The sequence below is a fragment of the Periplaneta americana genome, chromosome 4 (genome assembly GCF_040183065.1).
Source record: "Periplaneta americana isolate PAMFEO1 chromosome 4, P.americana_PAMFEO1_priV1, whole genome shotgun sequence".
NCBI lineage: Eukaryota > Metazoa > Arthropoda > Insecta > Blattodea > Blattidae > Periplaneta > Periplaneta americana.
Window position 1 is genome coordinate 206,561,827 of NC_091120.1, and position 19,514 is coordinate 206,581,340.

At 37.8% G+C, this 19,514-nt stretch overlaps 1 protein-coding gene across 1 annotated transcript in view; it reads left to right on the plus strand.

The window, feature by feature from the left end:
• The window catches only part of Ctr9 (RNA polymerase-associated protein Ctr9), a 33,023-nt gene that overhangs the window by 3,049 nt on the left and 10,460 nt on the right, over window positions 1–19,514 (plus strand). The window contains exons 2-9 of the mRNA XM_069824938.1: window positions 672–770; window positions 3,803–4,042; window positions 7,292–7,560; window positions 8,692–8,887; window positions 11,330–11,868; window positions 14,847–15,055; window positions 18,844–19,025; window positions 19,330–19,510. Of these exons, the coding sequence (XP_069681039.1) occupies window positions 672–770; window positions 3,803–4,042; window positions 7,292–7,560; window positions 8,692–8,887; window positions 11,330–11,868; window positions 14,847–15,055; window positions 18,844–19,025; window positions 19,330–19,510 (1,915 nt within the window). The remainder of the gene's footprint in view (window positions 1–671; window positions 771–3,802; window positions 4,043–7,291; window positions 7,561–8,691; window positions 8,888–11,329; window positions 11,869–14,846; window positions 15,056–18,843; window positions 19,026–19,329; window positions 19,511–19,514) is intronic.

The window sequence follows — 19,514 nt, forward strand, 5'->3', positions numbered from 1 at the left end:
GTTTCACTTAAGTATATAATGTCATATCACCTGGCTGAACAGACAATCTAAATTCATTAATTTTACTTCTAAGCCCCCTCACATTTTGATAATAAAGATCAAAAATTTTTTTTGCAGGATTGTGTTATCTTTCGAGCATATAATGGTTCATTAGTATTAGAGCAAAGGGCTACTATCCATTAGTGTATTCAGTCTTTTGGCATATCTTGATTATTCTCTGAATTCTCAGAATCAGCTGACTGAGAACCCCCTGAATCAGCTGACTGAGAACCCCCTGAATCAGCTGACTAAGAACCCTCTGAATCAGCTGACTGGGAATTCTCAGAATCAGCTGACTGAGAACCTTCTGAATCAGTTGACCGGGAATTCTCTGAATCAGCTGACTGAGAACCCCCTGAATCAGCTGACTGGGAATTCTCAGAATCAGCTGACTGGGAACCCCCTGAATCAGCTGACTGAGAACCCTCTGAATCAGCTGACCAGGAATTCTCAGAATCAGCTGACTGAGAACCCCCTGAATCAGCTGACCTACTGATATTATGTTGCAAAGCATTCCTTTGTTTATTATTATTATTTTTATTATTTTATTATTTTTCATTGTATTCCTTTGTTTGGTCTAAAATAGATTTGTCTGTATACCTACTGTATGTGCCACTATATCTGTGTTGCAGGTGATTGAGCTGGACTTCGACCAGCTGCCGGAGGGCGTGGAAGTGCTCAGCATCTTGCGCCATGAAAATGCCCAGCTGCACATCTGGGTCAGCCTGGCCGTAAGTACTGAGAGGTAGACCACTGCATGTCTATATAGAAAACCGGAAAATGTCAGTGGATTTGTTAAATGATGGGAAAACTGCAAAATGTCAGAGAATTGACGAAAAAATCTGAAAATTTATTCTCCTGCCAAATAAAATGGACAGGTTCACCTATAACTGAAACAAAAGTAATTGTATCGAATTTGTAATGTTTAAATCTTCGGTGGACTAAATATTGTGCCCTGTTGGCAAGCCTGATCAGTCATACAGCGTTCATAGCTTTCCTAATCGTGGACATTCTGGACTGGAGAGACGATAGAAGACTGTGATATCACGCATGCACAGTTTTATGAATACAGAACTGGATTTAAATAAAGTGTCGTCAGATTGCAGGAGAAAGTTGTTGGGTTGGAGTTTGGAGAATTTGAGTTTCTGAATTATGTTGCACTTCTTTTGAAATTGGCATTGAAGTTGTAATGATAGTTACAAAGCTTAAGTAAGATCTGTGAGGTTGAGTGAGCTACATTTTGATTTATAAGCACTGGTACATATTAAGTTTCGTTGTTATATGTGAATTATACATACGATAATGTTCCTTACATGTATTAAGTTTTAGAACTTTTACTCTGAAAAGTGCTAAAGAGAAGTTATGCGTCATTTGTGACTCATACAGTTCAGCACGAACATATCCATATCAAATACTTCAACATACACTTCATATTTTATTTTGTCATTCACAAATTGACAGTATTTTGAAAATGTAATTTTTAGGAGTAAAATACATCAACATATGCCATGAATAACATTATTTAAAAAGACGCAGAACCATAGCAATCTTTATCGTTATGTAAACTGTCTTGGTTTGATTTGACTAGAGTGCTCAGCATTTCGTGGCACTCATGGATTAAGAGACAGAGCTGTGCTGGAGTTTCGTACAGATTGCCTAAGAGCAGGGGTGGCTTTGTGCAAGAACTTATTGTAGTGGCATATAAACTGACAAAGAAATTTCTTGTTTTGATCCTGGTGGTGTAGCCATGTAACCACTACTAAGCAGCTTTAAATACCTTTGTTGGAAACAAATGGATCTGAAAATGACGGTGATATTGTTCGATTGAAATGTTTCACTTGAACGTGGCTTCTTTGTAAATAAAGAAATTAGAGCAGAGAACATGCTGCAGGAATCTCTTGTAGCACAAAGAAAAATATTGATGGTGTTGAACAGCAACCTCATGTCAAAAAAAAAAAAAAAAAAAAGAGATTTCACTTCATCCCTATGAAAAAAAATTTTCCGAATCTTCTGCAAACACAGCCTATGTCAAGGCATGGGTATGAACTTTATGAGAAGATATTTAAATACTCTCTTCTGTCAGCTATTTGTTCGTTATCAAGATAGATATTAAAATGTTTTTTCGCTTTCCTGTGAAATTGAATATTTTGATATGCAAAGTTGCTGTTCAAAACATTGATATATGGTGGTGGAGTTGAAAAGGTCTTCATTAACGAGTACTGCTCGTGCAAAATCTAAAACATAAACGTGAAGGCCAAGGAGTTTTTGAAATAAGGAATAGAAAGAATTACAAGGAAAGAAGGGGAAGAAGCTGGACCCCTGCAGTCCTAAATTAGATTTCCTTACTGAATTAAACTGACGTTGTGAAATTTAATAAGCATTGGATATTAAGCTTTTAAAATGTATTTCAGAATAAATTATTGCCATAGCTGTGTGTCAGGGGAAAATGGTTTTTGTGTCTGGAAAAGAAGGATATGTCAGGAATTTAAAAATTTGATTTGAGTGTACACCCTGCATATTCATGTACAAACCATTACCGTGTTTGTTTATCTTGAAATTTTATAATTGTTACTCGAAAAGTTAGGATAATTGAAGTTACAGTAGCGATGTTCTGTATTGGCCTTGCATGACTGAGAAGGAGCTGTGGCAGTTTCCATACTATTCAGTGGGTAATGAGAAAGCTGTGTATGCTCTTACCGAAACATGGCATGTGGTTAGTCTAAAAACTAGACTCATAAAACTAATGTAGATCTTATGCTTAAGTCCACACCTGTGGAGTAACGGTCAGCACGTCTGGCTGCGAAACCAGGTGGCCCGGGTTCGAATCCCGATCGGGGCAAGTTACCTGGTTGAGGTTTTTTCCGGAGTTTTCCCTCAACCCAATACGAGCAAATGCTGGGTAACTTTCGGTGCTGGACCCTGGATTCATTTCACCGGCATTATCACCTTCATTTCATTCAGACGCTAAACAACCTAAGATGTTGATAAAGCGTCGTAAAATAACCCAATAAAAATAAAAATCTTATGCTTAATAACTTTTTATTTATAGCAATAATTTACATTACTACCGAGATGGGAATGGATAGTTGAAGCACAGCTGTTCTTGCTGATGAGTTCCCAGTCTAAGTAGTCACTTTCATCATCATTGCTGCCATGTATGATGGTATTATCGAAAAGTACTTCTCATTTCTTATATTCCTTCTTTATTTTTTGCTTTTCAGTTTAAATACTGTCAGAGACATTTAAAAAATTGTACTAACAAACTGGTATATGGATTTACACTATATAGTAATATAATAATACATGCCAACTGTTATGGGGGTAATATTGTGTGGTCAGCACGATGATCCCCCTAATTCTTCTATTTGGTTTTCATAGCTCCTCAAATTCATTGTGATGCTAGGTGTGCACCGGTTCTATACACAGACCGAAATTTCGTGAGAAAATTTCTTCCCCATGAGAAATTCAACCAGCGTGTGTTATATAACATGGGTCTAGACATTGCAGCACGGACCTAATATGCTGTTTACTGTGAACACAAGCAACAGGTTTCTTCGAGGCAACTCCTAACTAACCATGAGTTAAATGATTTAGGGATGAGTGCTAGCGTAAATGGAGGGGGTGAAGTTAATGGATCTCGTGATTCCAGACATTCCCTCCCGAGTGTACAATATTGGTGTAATGCTGTGGTTTCCTTCAAAGGGAAGAAGAAGGGTGTGGAAAGCTGCATATGATACAAGCAGTTGTACATTGTTTTGTGCAGCTGGAGTACTACAAGCAAGGAAAGATTGAGGACTTCATCAGGATCTTGGAAGCATCAAGGCTGGATGCAAATGTGGACTACCGGGACTATGAGAAGGACCAAATGCGAGCACTGGACATGCTGGCGGCGTACTACGTGCAGGAGGCGAACCGAGAGAAGAACAAGGACAAGAAGCGCGAGCTGTTCACCAAAGCCACCCTGCTGTACACCACTGCAGACAAGATCATCATGTACGACCAGGTAATTCAGCACTTTGACTACCGTTATATTTCATCACTATGATTGGCGCCCTTTGTTGTCATTGACAGAATTGAACCTCTTGCTCTGAATTTAGTTCTATGTCATTTTTCTTGAGTTGGAATTTCGTTTTCCTGAGGCCAACACCCTTGAAAGAGAAGCTGTGTAACAGTCATTCCGTGGTTCTTACTAAACAAAAGCAACAGTATGAAACGCTCTTCCATCAGTGATACAACTAGTAGAAGCATAATGTGGTTTGTGGTATATGGTTCATAGTTGAAATTGGATTTTAATTATGTCAAGCAGTGAATGTCCTCCTGTTAGAATTCTTGTCTGTTACTTCTGATTGGTTTTCATTCGCCATGAAAATGCAGATTAGTTATTTGAAGTTTTTGCAATATTGTGAAATTTATTACTTGAATTTTATTAGTCAAATATTGAACATTTTATGGAAAAAAAAGATAAGATTAGTGAAGAATTTAATATTGAAAATGTAATCTGAACTCGCATCATCACCTTGCAACGAGTAAGTGTGGGTATTTTACCTGGAAATCAGTTTCGTATAAAAATAGAATCAGTTAGGTGAAAATTGGTGTGTCGCAAATTATGGCTTTCTGTGAGAAACATCGCAAAGGAAAGTCTTTAACCTGTGATGAGAAAAAAATTATACGAAACGTTTTTATAAGTTGGCTGAGAAAGTGTTAATTGATGATATTACGAGAAGAACAAGTGAATTCATTGGTGTTTCTGTTTGAGCAATTTTAAGGCTCGAAAAGAGTTCCAAAAAAACAGGAAAACTAACTGCGTCAAGCAAAAGCCTGTTCGTGACAAGTGTGATGGTTTTGTATTGTGCAGGATAGAGTGGATCAATACATTAGCAAGACTGCAGGTGGATTCTGAAGTGGGTAGTATTGTTGTGCACGTGGCCTATGTCAGTTGCAAGGTTGCTTTGGCGTTCTCAACACCTCCGTCGTCTGTAATCTCGCATTGGATGTGAAAATCGCAGGTTTAAGGCCGAGCAAGGGTGATAAGATGTCGGCATGTCTTGCTGCTGGAGAGAAGTAAAGTGGATCTGTGGCACGCAAGTGATGGAGGGCTCTAGGCAAAATTTGCTTGCAAGTATTTTTCGCTGGTCTCGAATTTCGACTGTGAATGACTTTGCAGCTGGAAAGATATACTTCTGTTAAACATTGATGCAACCTACGGTCATTTATAATTCTTCGAGAATAGTTAAAACTCTTTATGGATATGTGGATCGTACACAGCCTGCATACTGGGTTGTTAAGGACGGAGCCCCGTGCCTGTCTTCTGAAGACATAATAGACTTTATTTTATGTCTGCCCCACTGTTCCTGTTGACAAATAGCCCCGTGCTTGTCTTCTGAAGACATAATAGACTTTATTTTATGTCTGCCCCACTGTTCCTGTTGACAAATAGCCCCGTGCTTGTCTTCTGAAGACATAATACACTTTATTTTATGTCTGCCCCACTATTCCTGTTGACAAATAGCCCCGTGCTTGTCTTCTGAAGACATAATACACTTTATTTTATGTCTGCCCCACTGTTCCTGTTGACAAATAGCCCCGTGCTTGTCTTCTGAAGACATAATAGACTTTATTTTATGTCTGCCCCACTGTTCCTGTTGACAAATAGCCCCGTGCTTTTCTTCTGAAGACATAATAGACTTTATTTTATGTCTGCCCCACTGTTCCTGTTGACAAATAGCCTCGTGCTTGTCTTCTGAAGACATAATACACTTCATTTTATGTCTGCCCCACTGTTCCTGTTGACAAATAGCCCCGTGCTTGTCTTCTGAAGACATAATAGACTTTATTTTATGTCTGCCCCACTGTTCCTGTTGACAAATAGCCCCGTGCTTGTCTTCTGAAGACATAATAGACTTTATTTTATGTCTGCCCCACTGTTCCTGTTGACAAATAGCCCCGTGCTTGTCTTCTGAAGACATAATAGACTTTATTTTATGTCTGCCCCACTGTTCCTGTTGACAAATAGCCCCGTGCTTGTCTTCTGAAGACATAATAGACTTTATTTTATGTCTGCCCCACTGTTCCTGTTGACAAATAGCCCCGTGCTTGTCTTCTGAAGACATAATAGACTTTATTTTATGTCTGCCCCACTGTTCCTGTTGACAAATAGCCCCGTGCTTGTCTTCTGAAGACATAATAGACTTTATTTTATGTCTGCCCCACTGTTCCTGTTGACAAATAGCCCCGTGCTTGTCTTCTGAAGACATAATAGACTTTATTTTATGTCTGCCCCACTGTTCCTGTTGACAAATAGCCCCGTGCTTGTCTTTTGAAGACATAATACACTTTATTTTATGTCTGCCCCACTGTTCCTGTTGACAAATAGCCCCGTGCTTGTCTTCTGAAGACATAATAGACTTTATTTTATGTCTGCCCCACTGTTCCTGTTGACAAATAGCCCCGTGCTTGTCTTCTGAAGACATAATAGACTTTATTTTATGTCTGCCCCACTGTTCCTGTTGACAAATAGCCCCGTGCTTGTCTTCTGAAGACATAATAGACTTTATTTTATGTCTGCCCCACTGTTCCTGTTGACAAATAGCCCCGTGCTTGTCTTCTGAAGACATAATAGACTTTATTTTATGTCTGCCCCACTGTTCCTGTTGACAAATAGCCCCGTGCTTGTCTTCTGAAGACATAATAGACTTTATTTTATGTCTGCCCCACTGTTCCTGTTGACAAATAGCCCCGTGCTTGTCTTCTGAAGACATAATACACTTTATTTTATGTCTGCCCCACTGTTCCTGTTGACAAATAGCCCCGTGCTTGTCTTCTGAAGACATAATAGACTTTATTTTATGTCTGCCCCACTGTTCCTGTTGACAAATAGCCCCGTGCTTGTCTTCTGAAGACATAATAGACTTTATTTTATGTCTGCCCCACTGTTCCTGTTGACAAATAGCCCCGTGCTTGTCTTCTGAAGACATAATAGACTTTATTTTATGTCTGCCCCACTGTTCCTGTTGACAAATAGCCCCGTGCTTGTCTTCTGAAGACATAATAGACTTTATTTTATGTCTGCCCCACTGTTCCTGTTGACAAATAGCCCCGTGCTTGTCTTCTGAAGACATAATAGACTTTATTTTATGTCTGCCCCACTGTTCCTGTTGACATATAGCCCCGTGATTTCAATTACTACACTAAACTCTGAACCTGATGCACCTGCTTGTAAATATATTAACATTTGCTGCCATGTGTTTGTTAGAATCACTTGCTGGGCCGCGCATACTTCTGTCTGCTGGAGGGTGACAAGATGGAGCAGGCAGATGCGCAGTTCAACTTCGTCCTGAATCAGTCCCCCAACAACATCCCGTCACTGCTGGGCAAGGCGTGTATAGCATTCAACAAGAAGGATTTCCGGGGTGCTCTGGCATTCTACAAGAAGGCTCTGCGCACCAACCCCAGCTGTCCCGCAGCTGTGCGCCTGGGCATGGGGCACTGCTTCATGAAGCTGGGCAACCAGGATAAGGCACGGTGAGCAGGCCTTGAGTTTTCTGAAGGGTGGAATGTGGAAGAAATGCCTGCAGGTTGTAAAGTTAATTGCGTCTGCAGCAACTTCAAATATAATCCTGTTACTGAAGAAGATGCTAGCTTACCAGTAAAGTACATGCTGTGGCAGTATACTGGTTGTGATTCATTATAGCTATTTATCTGCAGCAGAAAATTAATTGAATTGCTCCCTTGACTGAAACATGAGTGATCGAGGAGGCCTTGGCTAGGAGACATTTTGCTTTATTATTTGCAGATGGTTAAAAGTTTAATTTATTAGATTCTGAGTGTTAATATTAAAGTTTTTGTGTTCTGTGTATTTGTTGATTGTTCATTCTGTAGTGTAAATATTAGTAACACGATCTGACAAGTGATTTGTGGAAAAGTTTAGATAATAAATATCTAACCTCATCACGGATGAAAATGAAGAAAGCATTGTTGCAACAAAACGGAAAACGCCTTCTTCTAATTATAATTTATCACCGTTTGCTACAGAAAATCCATTCGAACCTTTGGTCACCAATATATGTGGGCAACATTACTAATAAAAATGCAATCTTGCAAGGTCTTAATAAAAAAACATGTTGCAATAGATAGTAGCAAAGTTAAATTTTTTCTTTGAATCAATTGAGAGTTATAGAAAAGCGACTGATTTCTTTGTATAAAAGTAATGCACAATACCATACCTAGCAAATTAAACAAGAACGTAACTTCAGAGTTGTCACGAGGATTGCACCCTACTTGCGACACAGCTGCAGTAGTGGAGGAGCTGAAGACAATAGCTTATGACCCATCGCAGATGATTCCTGTTGACCCTCCAGTCACAAAAACCCCATTATCGCTATTCTTTGTAGATCTTAAATTAATGAGGGTATTTATAAATTAACAAAAGTGTACTATGCTGTAATCAAATTTGAGCCTCCAAAACCTAAACGCACAATCATTCAATGCCTCAGTTGCCAGTAATATGGGCATTCTAGAAACTATTGCAATAAAGAAGCTCGATGTGTGAATTTGAGGGACAGCAGTTGAGTGTTTGCCCTCACGCTTTCGTTTATTACATTTTTATTAATTTTCTTATTTATTCTGTTTTCTCAATTTGCTGTGCTGTTGCAGACTGGCGTTCGAACGCGCTCTGCAGCTGGACGCGCAGTGTGTCGGGGCTCTGGTGGGCCTGGCAATCCTCAAGCTGAACCAGCAGCAGCCGGAGTCGATACGCACAGGGGTGCAGATGCTGTCCAAGGCCTACACCATCGACTCCACGAACCCCATGGTCCTCAACCACCTGGCCAACCACTTCTTCTTCAAGAAGGTACCAGTGACTAGGCATTGCTTAGCCTTTGTGAATCCAAAAATAGAATCATTCCATGTCAAATCAACACACTGATTCTGACTGACGTTCTGGGTTTTGATAAAACTCGCTATATCAAGTGACATTACATAGTTATGAACGGAAATCATAAGAAACATTTTTTTATCTTGCATTCAAAAATTCTTAGGTATTAATTTTTTAGATTTTTACAAAAACTTGCCTCATTGTGAAGTAGTTATTTACCAGTATCATTTTCTCTGGAACCAGATGAGATACAGACGTGGGCCATGTCTCTCTTAATGGGCTATAATTTAACATGGCAGGGGCTACAATATAAACATTTTTCTTAAAATTCAAATTTCTTAGAAATTGGTATTTTTAAAATAAAAAAAAAATCACAAAACTATTTCATACTATCATCTTACACCTCGCAAAGTTTCATTTTGGGATCATAATGGGATCAGGTGATACAAGGAATATATGTAAGGAGAAATAGTTAGCATATCCCATCTAGTCTAACAGACGTCTAGCGTTACACAAATCAGCTGACTTACTACCAGCAGCTTTAAACAATATGATATTGGTCAATATAAGTGTCATTTCTAGTACATGTGAGATGATGGTATGAAATAGTTTTGTGATTTTTTTATTTCAAAAATACCATTTTCTGAGAAATTTTGAATTTTAAGAAAAAGTTTATATTGTAGCCACTGTCATGTTACACCTCAAATTAAAGTCCATTAAAAGAGCTTTAAAATGGGAGACATTGCCCCGGTCTGTATCTCATCTGGTTCCAGAGAAAATGTTAACTAACTGCTTCAGGACACGACAATTTTTGATAAAAGATATAAAATTCAATACTTAACAACTTTTGAATGCAGGATGAAAAACTTTTTCTTATGATTTCTGTTCACAAGTATGTAGGCCTAATGTCACTTGATGTAGCAAGTTTCATCAAAATCTGAGAAGTCAAAGGAGATTTTAATTCGAAACTTTTGATTTGATATGGAATGGCTCAATAGGTTCTTAACCCCTTGAAACTTGAATTTATATTTAAAAAAATTGAAAAGAAAAAAAAAAGTAGTCACGTAATCATTGTGGGGATCCAAAATTCGTAAATAAAATATTCACAGAAAATCAAAATTTTGGGACAATTTTGACCCCTGAGGCCCCAAAATTTTAAATTTTATTTTTAATTCGGGTATAGAAATGTTTCAAAAATAATTTTCTCCATTTCTATCACATTGAATTTTTTAAAATATTGAAAAGTATCGAAGACATTCCAAAAAAGAAAAAAAAGAAGCAATGTACACTATAATGTACATCAGGCCTGAAGGGGTTAAAATGCGAGTAAGAAGTGCATTGTTAGCTGTACCGGTAGAATGTAAGTTTTCTGTTATTGGATGTTTGAGATCGGGTTCATATGGGTACTCTCGTTTACTATGGCCAGTAACGATTATTATTAATCTAATCAATTAATCGATCATTTTCTGTTCTATGATTAATTGATCAAAAATATTTAATAGATTAATCGAGTTGATTAAAATTAATCAGTTGTAGCTGATAATTATTTTGTTAATACAAACTCATACTAAAAATTCCGACAATATTTCTCTCTTGGAAATTGCTTACTTAAAAGCTCAATAGTACTGTTATTTTCTAACTGTAAACCAAGTAGTATAGGGAAACACAAACACTTCAGAAAGAGATGGAGATATGAGGACAGTGACCTAGTCCACCTCTATTGAAACTTGAAACACACTGCGAAACCCTTATTAAGTTTTATGGTTTTCCAAGAAAACTTCCACCTTGTTGTCAGCTCATCTTCCTAGCATATGAAATACATACTTTTCTGGGATTCGTCCCCCTCATCCCTTATAAAATAGCCATGTCTACACTGTGTGCAAGTGAGAGCGTAACTACCTTCTTCTCTTTCTAAAATCTGGTAATTCGTTTACAATAGGGGTCAGTCTTCTGTTTCGACCGCTGTATTGGAGTTGCAGTTTCTGTACTGACTTTGTATATGAAGTTTTATGTTTAGTTTGATAAAGAAAAAAAATTAGTTTTCTGTGGTTTGTGAAAAGTGTAAACTCCATTATCTCATATGAGAATTTGAGAGGTAAACTCGGTAAAATGTTTGGATTTAAATTGAACAATCGTGGAGAAGTGCTTGACAGAAAAAAAGTTTGCTGCTGTGTTTCCAGGCATTGGCAAGAGTTACTGAAATGTTGCAGTTGTTTCTAGAAACAAAGTCGACTTCCTACTGAACAAAAAGAAATAAAACAAAATTACAGAGGAAAATTCTATTCCTTTTGTCTTAAGGAGTTACTCTGTCGTGTTACTGTCGTCCCTGTATAGGAAGACTAGAGTAGTGTTAAGTATAAAATGAAGAATGGAATTTGTTGACTTATGTGGTAAGGTAAATTATTACTGCGTGTGCAGGACTACCACAAGGTGCAGCACCTGGCACTGCACGCATTCCACAACACAGAGAACGAGGCGATGCGTGCGGAGAGCTGCTACCAGCTTGCTCGTGCATTCCACGTGCAGGGCGACTACGACCAGGCCTTCCAGTACTACTACCAGGCCACGCAGTTCGCGCCGGCCGTGTTCGTGCTGCCCCACTTCGGGCTGGGCCAGATGTACATCTACCGCGAGGACACCGAGAACGCGGCCCAGTGCTTCGAGAAGGTGCTGAAGGCGCAGCCGGGCAACTACGAGACCATGAAGATCCTGGGCTCGCTATACGCCAACTCCAGCAGCCAGTCCAAGCGCGACATCGCCAAGAGTCATCTGCGCAAGGTGACGGAGCAGTTCCCCGACGACGTGGAGGCGTGGATCGAACTGGCGCAGATCCTCGAGCAGTCTGACTTGCAGGGTGCATTGGCTGCGTATGCCACTGCCACACGCATCCTGCGAGACAAGGTGCAGGCCGACATCCCCCCCGAGATCCTCAACAATGTTGGAGCACTGCACTATAGGTAGGCTCATCCTCGTGTCCTGAAATTCAGTGTAATTAAATATGTTTAATAATTAATGAATCGAACAATCTAATTTGGGGATTACCACCTAAATATCTTATTGTATGAATGCACTATTTGCATACTGGTATTTTAATATTCTCTTATCTATTACATTGACTTTTAAAAGTGATGAGAATGTTGATGGACATTGATGGTTTGTAGTTTTATTCTCAGCATATTTCTTTCTTATCAAATACCTAGCAGTACTATGAAATCAACTGTTGAATGGGAAATAGCATCTGTTAATATTTGCCCACTTGTTGTGTCTTTGTTGCAATGATTCTTCTGTGCTGCAGACAGTAGATTTATTCATTCTCCTCCTCTTCCACTCAGCCAGAAACAAAAAGGAAACTTATACAATGTTGCAAGTTAATAGTTGATAAAATAGTGCAAACATACAAAATAATACAAGGCTTAGAAGTTACACGCAGTCAGTGGATGTTGCAGTAGGCAAAAGATACGTGAACTGGATTACACCACAGTATAAATTGAGGATTACAAATTCAAAAATAAATTACAACTGCACGGCACGTATGAGCGATATAATATATACACACATACAAACAAGAGAATTAAAGATATGTAAGGAACAAAGTAAACAAACGTCCTATCAGAAATAGTGAAATAAAATATGTACGTACTAACAAGTTATCAGTAATTTAAAATAAAGACTTAATACACGCAATGAAAGTACGTAAAATAATCATAATAAGATGAAATAAGGTGCAAGACAATTAATGTGGCTTACTACTGGTAACGTGTAAGAATAATTTACTTTTAAATTGCAATATCATTAGACAGTTACTGAGGATGCTGGGAAGGCAGTTGATGTGAAGGAGGAAGAATAGTGACCTGTTGCGTGGGAAGGCATACAGTAGGCAATAAACAAGAATTGCACAGGACAAGAGATTAAAATGCATGGAGAGATAGTTTGTTTGGTGAAGAATATTGTTGATGATGCAATATAGGAAAATTGGTAAATGAATATTTTTTTGGCCCTGTAATAAGATCTTTGGGGAGGCCGAGATGTAGAAGGGAGGATAATATTAAAGTGGATTCTAGGGAGATGGGATATGATGACTGGATTAACCTTGCTCAGGATAGAGACCGATGGCGGGCTTATGTGATGGCAGCAATGAACCTCCGGGTTCCTTAAAAGCCAGTAAGTAAGTAAGTAATCTTATCCATTGTAGCATTTCAAGGAAAGGTGTAATGTGTTCATATTTGCAGATGTTGCAAATGAAACATATGCAGGCATTATGTAATTTTTTATCTAAATTAGAATTTAAATCTGTTAGTAGGATGTTGAAGTGGTCAAAATGTGGCATTACCAATGTTTGTGTGAGAATTCTTTTTAACTGAAAGGATAGGAAATTTTGTAGGTGATTTGAGGAATTTAGAATGGAGAAGATGGTCTTACATGTGCATGTGATCCAGATGCACACCTAAGTATTTAACAGAGGTACCGAATGGAATTATAGATTCATTTCATTTTACAGGATGTACAGGGGAGAAATTGAAAATGCACAAAAGTCGTGCACGCAGATATATAGCAACAAACTGTAGAAATCATTCTGTAGATAACTAATTTCTTTGCGGAATTATTTTCTGACATGAACAGTGCTATTTCATTTGTCAGTTTTTCTGTGTGATGGGGGGGGGGGCAATATGAGTACAGTCCTCCCAAGCACTTCTAGTCATCTCTATTTCAGTTCCATTCTGGGCATCATCTGCCTTTAGTTTGGTTTTAAGTCATACTGGTATCCAGTCTTCCATTATCATAGGATATCGAATCCGTAATAGTCTTTTTCTGTTTTATCCATAACTGTTATATTGCATCTAAATAGGACCACAGATAGTTCCCTTCCAGATTTCCGATTCTTCTGTATCCAACTTAATTAGTTTCTAATGCATGTTTGAACCTAGAGCTCACAAGAATTTTGTAGAGATAGCGTTTTTAGTGGAAGTAGCACGATGTTACTAATGAGGTGTGATGCATGTGGAGAATTCTGTTTCAGTTTTATTGCGCCCTACTGCTTCCTAATGGTTAAAAAGCTTTAATTGAATGCAGTGTTCAGATTGGAGCTGCATGTGCACGTGCGCGTTTTTTTCCTTCTTCTGTCTTATATTCAGTATCAGTCTCGTCTTCTATCTGCAGGTGAATTCCTGACATTCCACAAAATTTCGTGAATATTTCTGTATCGATACTAACCCGTGTGTTGTACAGTTGTACTAGTATATTGTGAAACTCTACTGTATACATTGCAAATAAACTGTGACTATAATTAAGACTTTACTAACTATTAAGATTTGTTTTTGTTTGACATGTTCCATATTCTAGCTTTGAAGCGATGTATGAATACTTCCATCCTGGGATCATTTCCTAACCCTATTTCGATGGATGAGATCTTTCTCATTTAATGTGTATCCTAGAATTAATAAATGCAAGAAAAACAACGGTGATATATACTCAAGTATACCCACAATATTTTGACCAAGAGGATATTTCAGGGTTAATTTATATTACGGATTTTTGTCTAAAACATATCTTAAGAAAACTTATATTGAATTTATAATATATAAAATTTCACAAATATTATGGTTAGCATGTTGTATGAGTTTGCTGAGTGTTTAAAACTCTGAATTGATCTGAACTACTTAAATAAATACTAGCATATTGTTGTGCTGTGTAGTCTATGCAATGTACGAAGACAGTTCAGCACTGAGTGAACTAAACATCGAAGGAATTTCACGTGCATCACCCCCATTTGCTTGAGTGTGAGTGGTTCATTGATGTCAGAGCTTTTGTAAGACTGCAATACTTAAACTCTTTGGTCCTGAATTCTGTGTTCTTAACACGCTCAGAGCTACTGCTTCATGCTTATTTTTATGTAAATGTTTTTGACAAAATTCAGTGAGATGTAAATGTGCCATAGGCTGGGCAACTTGGAGGAGGCCAAGAGGAACCTGGAGGACTCTCTGGGCCGCTCCAAGGTGGAGGCAGACCAGGACCCCCAGTACTACAACTCTATTGCCGTGACAACCACTTACAACCTGGCACGGCTCAATGAGTCCCTGTGCCAGTTCGACCGTGCAGAGAAGCTGTATAAGGACATCCTGAAGGAGCACCCGAACTACGTGGACTGTACGTATGGGCACAAGCAATTCGTTCCCCTGCTGTCAAGAAGTAGGAAAGTTAGCAATCGTATTAATTACAGGTGCTGGGAAGTATATGATCCCCTAATAGAATCTTGAATCAGTTAATAGCTACTAAAAAAGAACAAATATATGAAATTCTAAGGATCATATGATATTTTGATCATTGGATTCCTTCTTGTTGTTGTGCAGTACTCAGTATTCAATGAAACTTGTTAGCTTACCCAGTGGGAAGGACATCACAGCTATCATATTGTGTCCCTTTCACGAATTTTTATTTGTGAATTGTTACCATACACGTATATTCATCTTACAGTTGTTTATAACGTGATTTTGCACTGTGATATAGGAACAGATTGCTTTGATAGCTTAAATCCTTGCTTACTTCATAACAGATGGCCACATTGTGCAACTGCAAAACAACTTCGGCCATGCCCTTACAGATTACAATATCAGTGAGCCAGAAAACTTGTAAAATATTATTGAATGTATGTCATGTACGAATTCAGCAGTCCTGTCACATTTCGTTTTCACCTTAATATTCCGTTTTCTTTTAAGATATACGTTATTCATCTTGGCTAACCCTTGTGATCTGTGTTAAAATTTATACACTTTACTTTTAATAACTGGTCATTTTAGTATACAGGTGTACGATGCTTAGCACAGCTTCCTGAGTCAAATATTAACAATTAATTTTGTCTCCTTCTTGTAGACCCTGTGCTGTCATGTCTTCCTTGGCCTTCCTCTCCCTCTTGGTACCCATCTTCATCCATGCTCATACACTGCAGTTGTTTGTATTGTTCTATAAGCTGTAGTGTAGAAGTATTATAATCAGGGAAAGGATTTATATGTAAATACATATTTACTTATAAAGCTAATATAATTTATATTTTGCATTATCTTTATGTTTCACAATGTGTAGGGTTGAAAAATCCTACTTTTATTTTCCATATTTTTCCATATTTTAGAGTTTAGTACATATTTTCGTTAATTTCCATATATTTTCCATATTTCATATAAAACAGTCCATATTATATTAGGTTTAACAATAAAACAAAACAAAATTCCATTAACTTTTAAAAATACATTTCAACAATAGAGATTTAAACACATGTTCAGTAATCCCTTTAACATCAGAGTTATTTGAAAATTAGCAGTCCTATCAACAATGGGAAAGTAAGTTACAAAACTGTATTAATTTAATTTAAAATTTTTAACAGACTTCAGTTGTGCAGCTCAACAGTTAAATGCCAGTCAGAGTACACATAGGTTCAGTTTTGTAAATCATACTATAAAGACGGTAAATATGCCAAAAGTACGTCATTCAGTCAATTTAAAATCAAAACTAACAAGTTACATTTCAGAATTTAAAGAAGATGGTTTATCAACTGACAATAAAATATTATTTTGTAATTTGTGTCAGTGTGCAGTATCATCTACACAAAAGTTCCTGGTGCAACAACACATTACAACTAGTAAACATCAGGCCAACAAACAACTAAATTCCAAGCAGAGACAATTGTTTTTAACACAACCAACAACATCGAATGTAAGATCTGAGTTTAACATCGACCTGTGCCGTTCTCTCATCTCTGCTGATATTCCTCTCTACAAACTAAAGAATAAGGTCTTCAGGGAATTCCTTGAAAAATATACTCAACATACAATCCCGGATGAGTCAACACTTAGGAAGACGTATGCTCCATCCATCTACGATGAGACAATACAGAAGATAAGAGATGAAATTAAAGATAGTTCAATTTGGGTTTCCATTGATGAGACTCCCGACAAAGAAGGTAGACTTGTTGGTAATGTAGTTATCGGTTTGTTAAGTGAACAATATTCTGAACGAATTCTTTTACATTGTGATGTTCTAGAAAAGTGCAATAACAAAACTATAGTTAAACTGTTCAACGAAGCTATGGGTATCCTGTGGCCAAAGGGTATTATGTACGATAATGTGTTATTCTTTATTAGCGATGCTGCCCCTTATATGGTCAAAGCTGGACAAGCATTATCTGTTGTATATCCTAAATTGACTCATTTTACTTGTGTGGCGCATGCATTTCATCGTGTGGCAGAAGTGGTCAGAGACAATTTCCCTAAAGTAGATTTGTTGATTTCATCAGTGAAAAAAGTATTTCTCAAAGCTCCCAGTAGAGTTAACGTGTTGAAAGAAATGTACCCTGAAATTCCATTGCCACCAAAGCCAATTTTAACTAGATGGGGTACATGGCTAGAAGCAGTTGAATATTATGCCGAACATATAGACTCTATTAACAATGTTCTCCTTGCATTGGACTCTGAAGATGCAGTCTCAATTGATACTGCGAAAACAGTTACCTGTGACATAAGTGTGAAGAATGACTTAGCTCACATTCAGCATACATTTTCATGCATCATAAAAACGCTCAAAAGTCTCCAAAATAGGCACCTTTCACTATCTGAAAGTTTTGAAATTATAAATAGTACTGTGGAACAACTGAATCGTGGTAGAGGTAAAGTTGCAGATGCAGTAAGAGCTAAGGTGGACACTGTACTTTCAAAAAACCCTGGATATGAAGAACTACAAAAGGTTGTTGCTGTGATGAGTGGTGAATCAACAGTGAAGATTAACTTGGACTTATCCCCAGCAGACATTGTGAAATTGAATTATGTACCAGTTACTTCTTGTGACGTCGAACGCTCTTTTAGTCAGTATAAATCTATCCTCAGAGACAATAGAAGAAGATTCACTTTTCAGCACTTGAAAGAAATGTTTGTAACCTATTGTTATGGTAACAGACAATAAAAATTGTGTTTTGTTGAAACTACATTGGAAGATAAGGTACGTCCATTATATTTTTTGTTTAGTTTGATTAAAATGTACCAATATTTAACGTACATAGTCATTTTTTTATAATTTTAAGTCCATATTTAATTCCATATTTTGGTAAAAATCCATATTTAATTCCATATTTTGGTAAAAATAACTACATATATATTTACATATTTCATATATTTTTAGTCCATATAAATCCGTTCCCTGATTATAATACATCTGTTGTTTTTTCTTCATTTGTATTTTTTCTATCTGAGAACATCTTGCTGATCAGCAGAGGAAATTCGTTTCAGTAGATTTGTAATTTTGAATTTGTTTTCTTCTCATCTGCACCATATTATTATGACTAATGTGTTATTCTTATGTTAATTTTTCTTTCTTTGCAAATGTTTCTGTTACACAATACAGAGTTCAGCATAGAAATAACTGATCTTTCCTTATATATTAGCTGTAAGGTAGTTCCCCTTAAGAAAAGGGTTGTCCAAAGGACACAGCATACTATGAATATAAAAACAATTCCAATACACAACATAATGTGAGTTTCCAATGCAATGTTGTTATAAATTATCTTTCTGATTACAAACTTGAATAACTTTCGTTACATAACACTCAGATAAATGAGAGGGAAACTCAAACATTTTGCAGTGGTTGGTACAGCTGTTGTGTGGTTATTGATTTCATCACTGGGGCAATTGGAGAGAAAATGTTTTTTGCCCGATTATTGTGTATGACCTTCTTTCTTCATTCTTTCTGGTCTTGGTATTCTGGCTGGTCTTAAAAAAATCTGTTTTTGCCACATTTTTGTTTCGAATTGCTCTTAAGTCAGTTACCTGAAACATAATGAAAATCTTATAACCACCCAATCTTATGCAATTTTAGTTAAGATACATATAAACGTTCTTTTGTTTGTGAATTGTATTGTTGTCTAACATGAAGTGGTTATCTGCGTGCGACAGGCTATCTCCGTCTGGGCTGTATGGCACGAGACAAAGGACAGATCTACGAGGCATCTGATTGGTTCAAGGAGGCTTTGAGAATCAATAATGAGCATCCAGATGCGTGGTCTCTTCTTGGCAACCTCCATCTTGCCAAGATGGAGTGGGGACCTGGACAGAAGAAGTTCGAGAGAGTTCTCAAGGTGTGATGTGACTTCTTTGCCTGTGCAGTGGCCAGATTATCGCAGTAAACATTACTTTTTGCATAAACTGATAATTAGTAATGCAGTTTGATCTGCTGTCACCTAATTTTAAGCAGCTGTAGCAGTGGTAACAGTTGCATCTCACCCCCCTTAATGGGCAGTGCTAAGCCAGTCAGATGATATTGCAAACCAACTTAAAAGGGACACTTGAACATGGGCCACAGAAGAGATGTTGCTGGCTAACAGTGAGACACTATGTTGTAGATTCACAGAATTCACTGATGAAGTGTTGCACTGTCCGCAGAACCCGAGCACGTCGACGGACGCGTATTCGCTGATAGCACTGGGCAACGTGTGGCTGCAGACGCTGCATCAGCCCACCAGAGACAAGGAGCGGGAGAAGCGGCACCAGGACCGAGCACTAGCCATGTACAAGCAAGTGCTGCGCAACGACCCGCGCAACATCTGGGCTGCAAACGGCATCGGTAT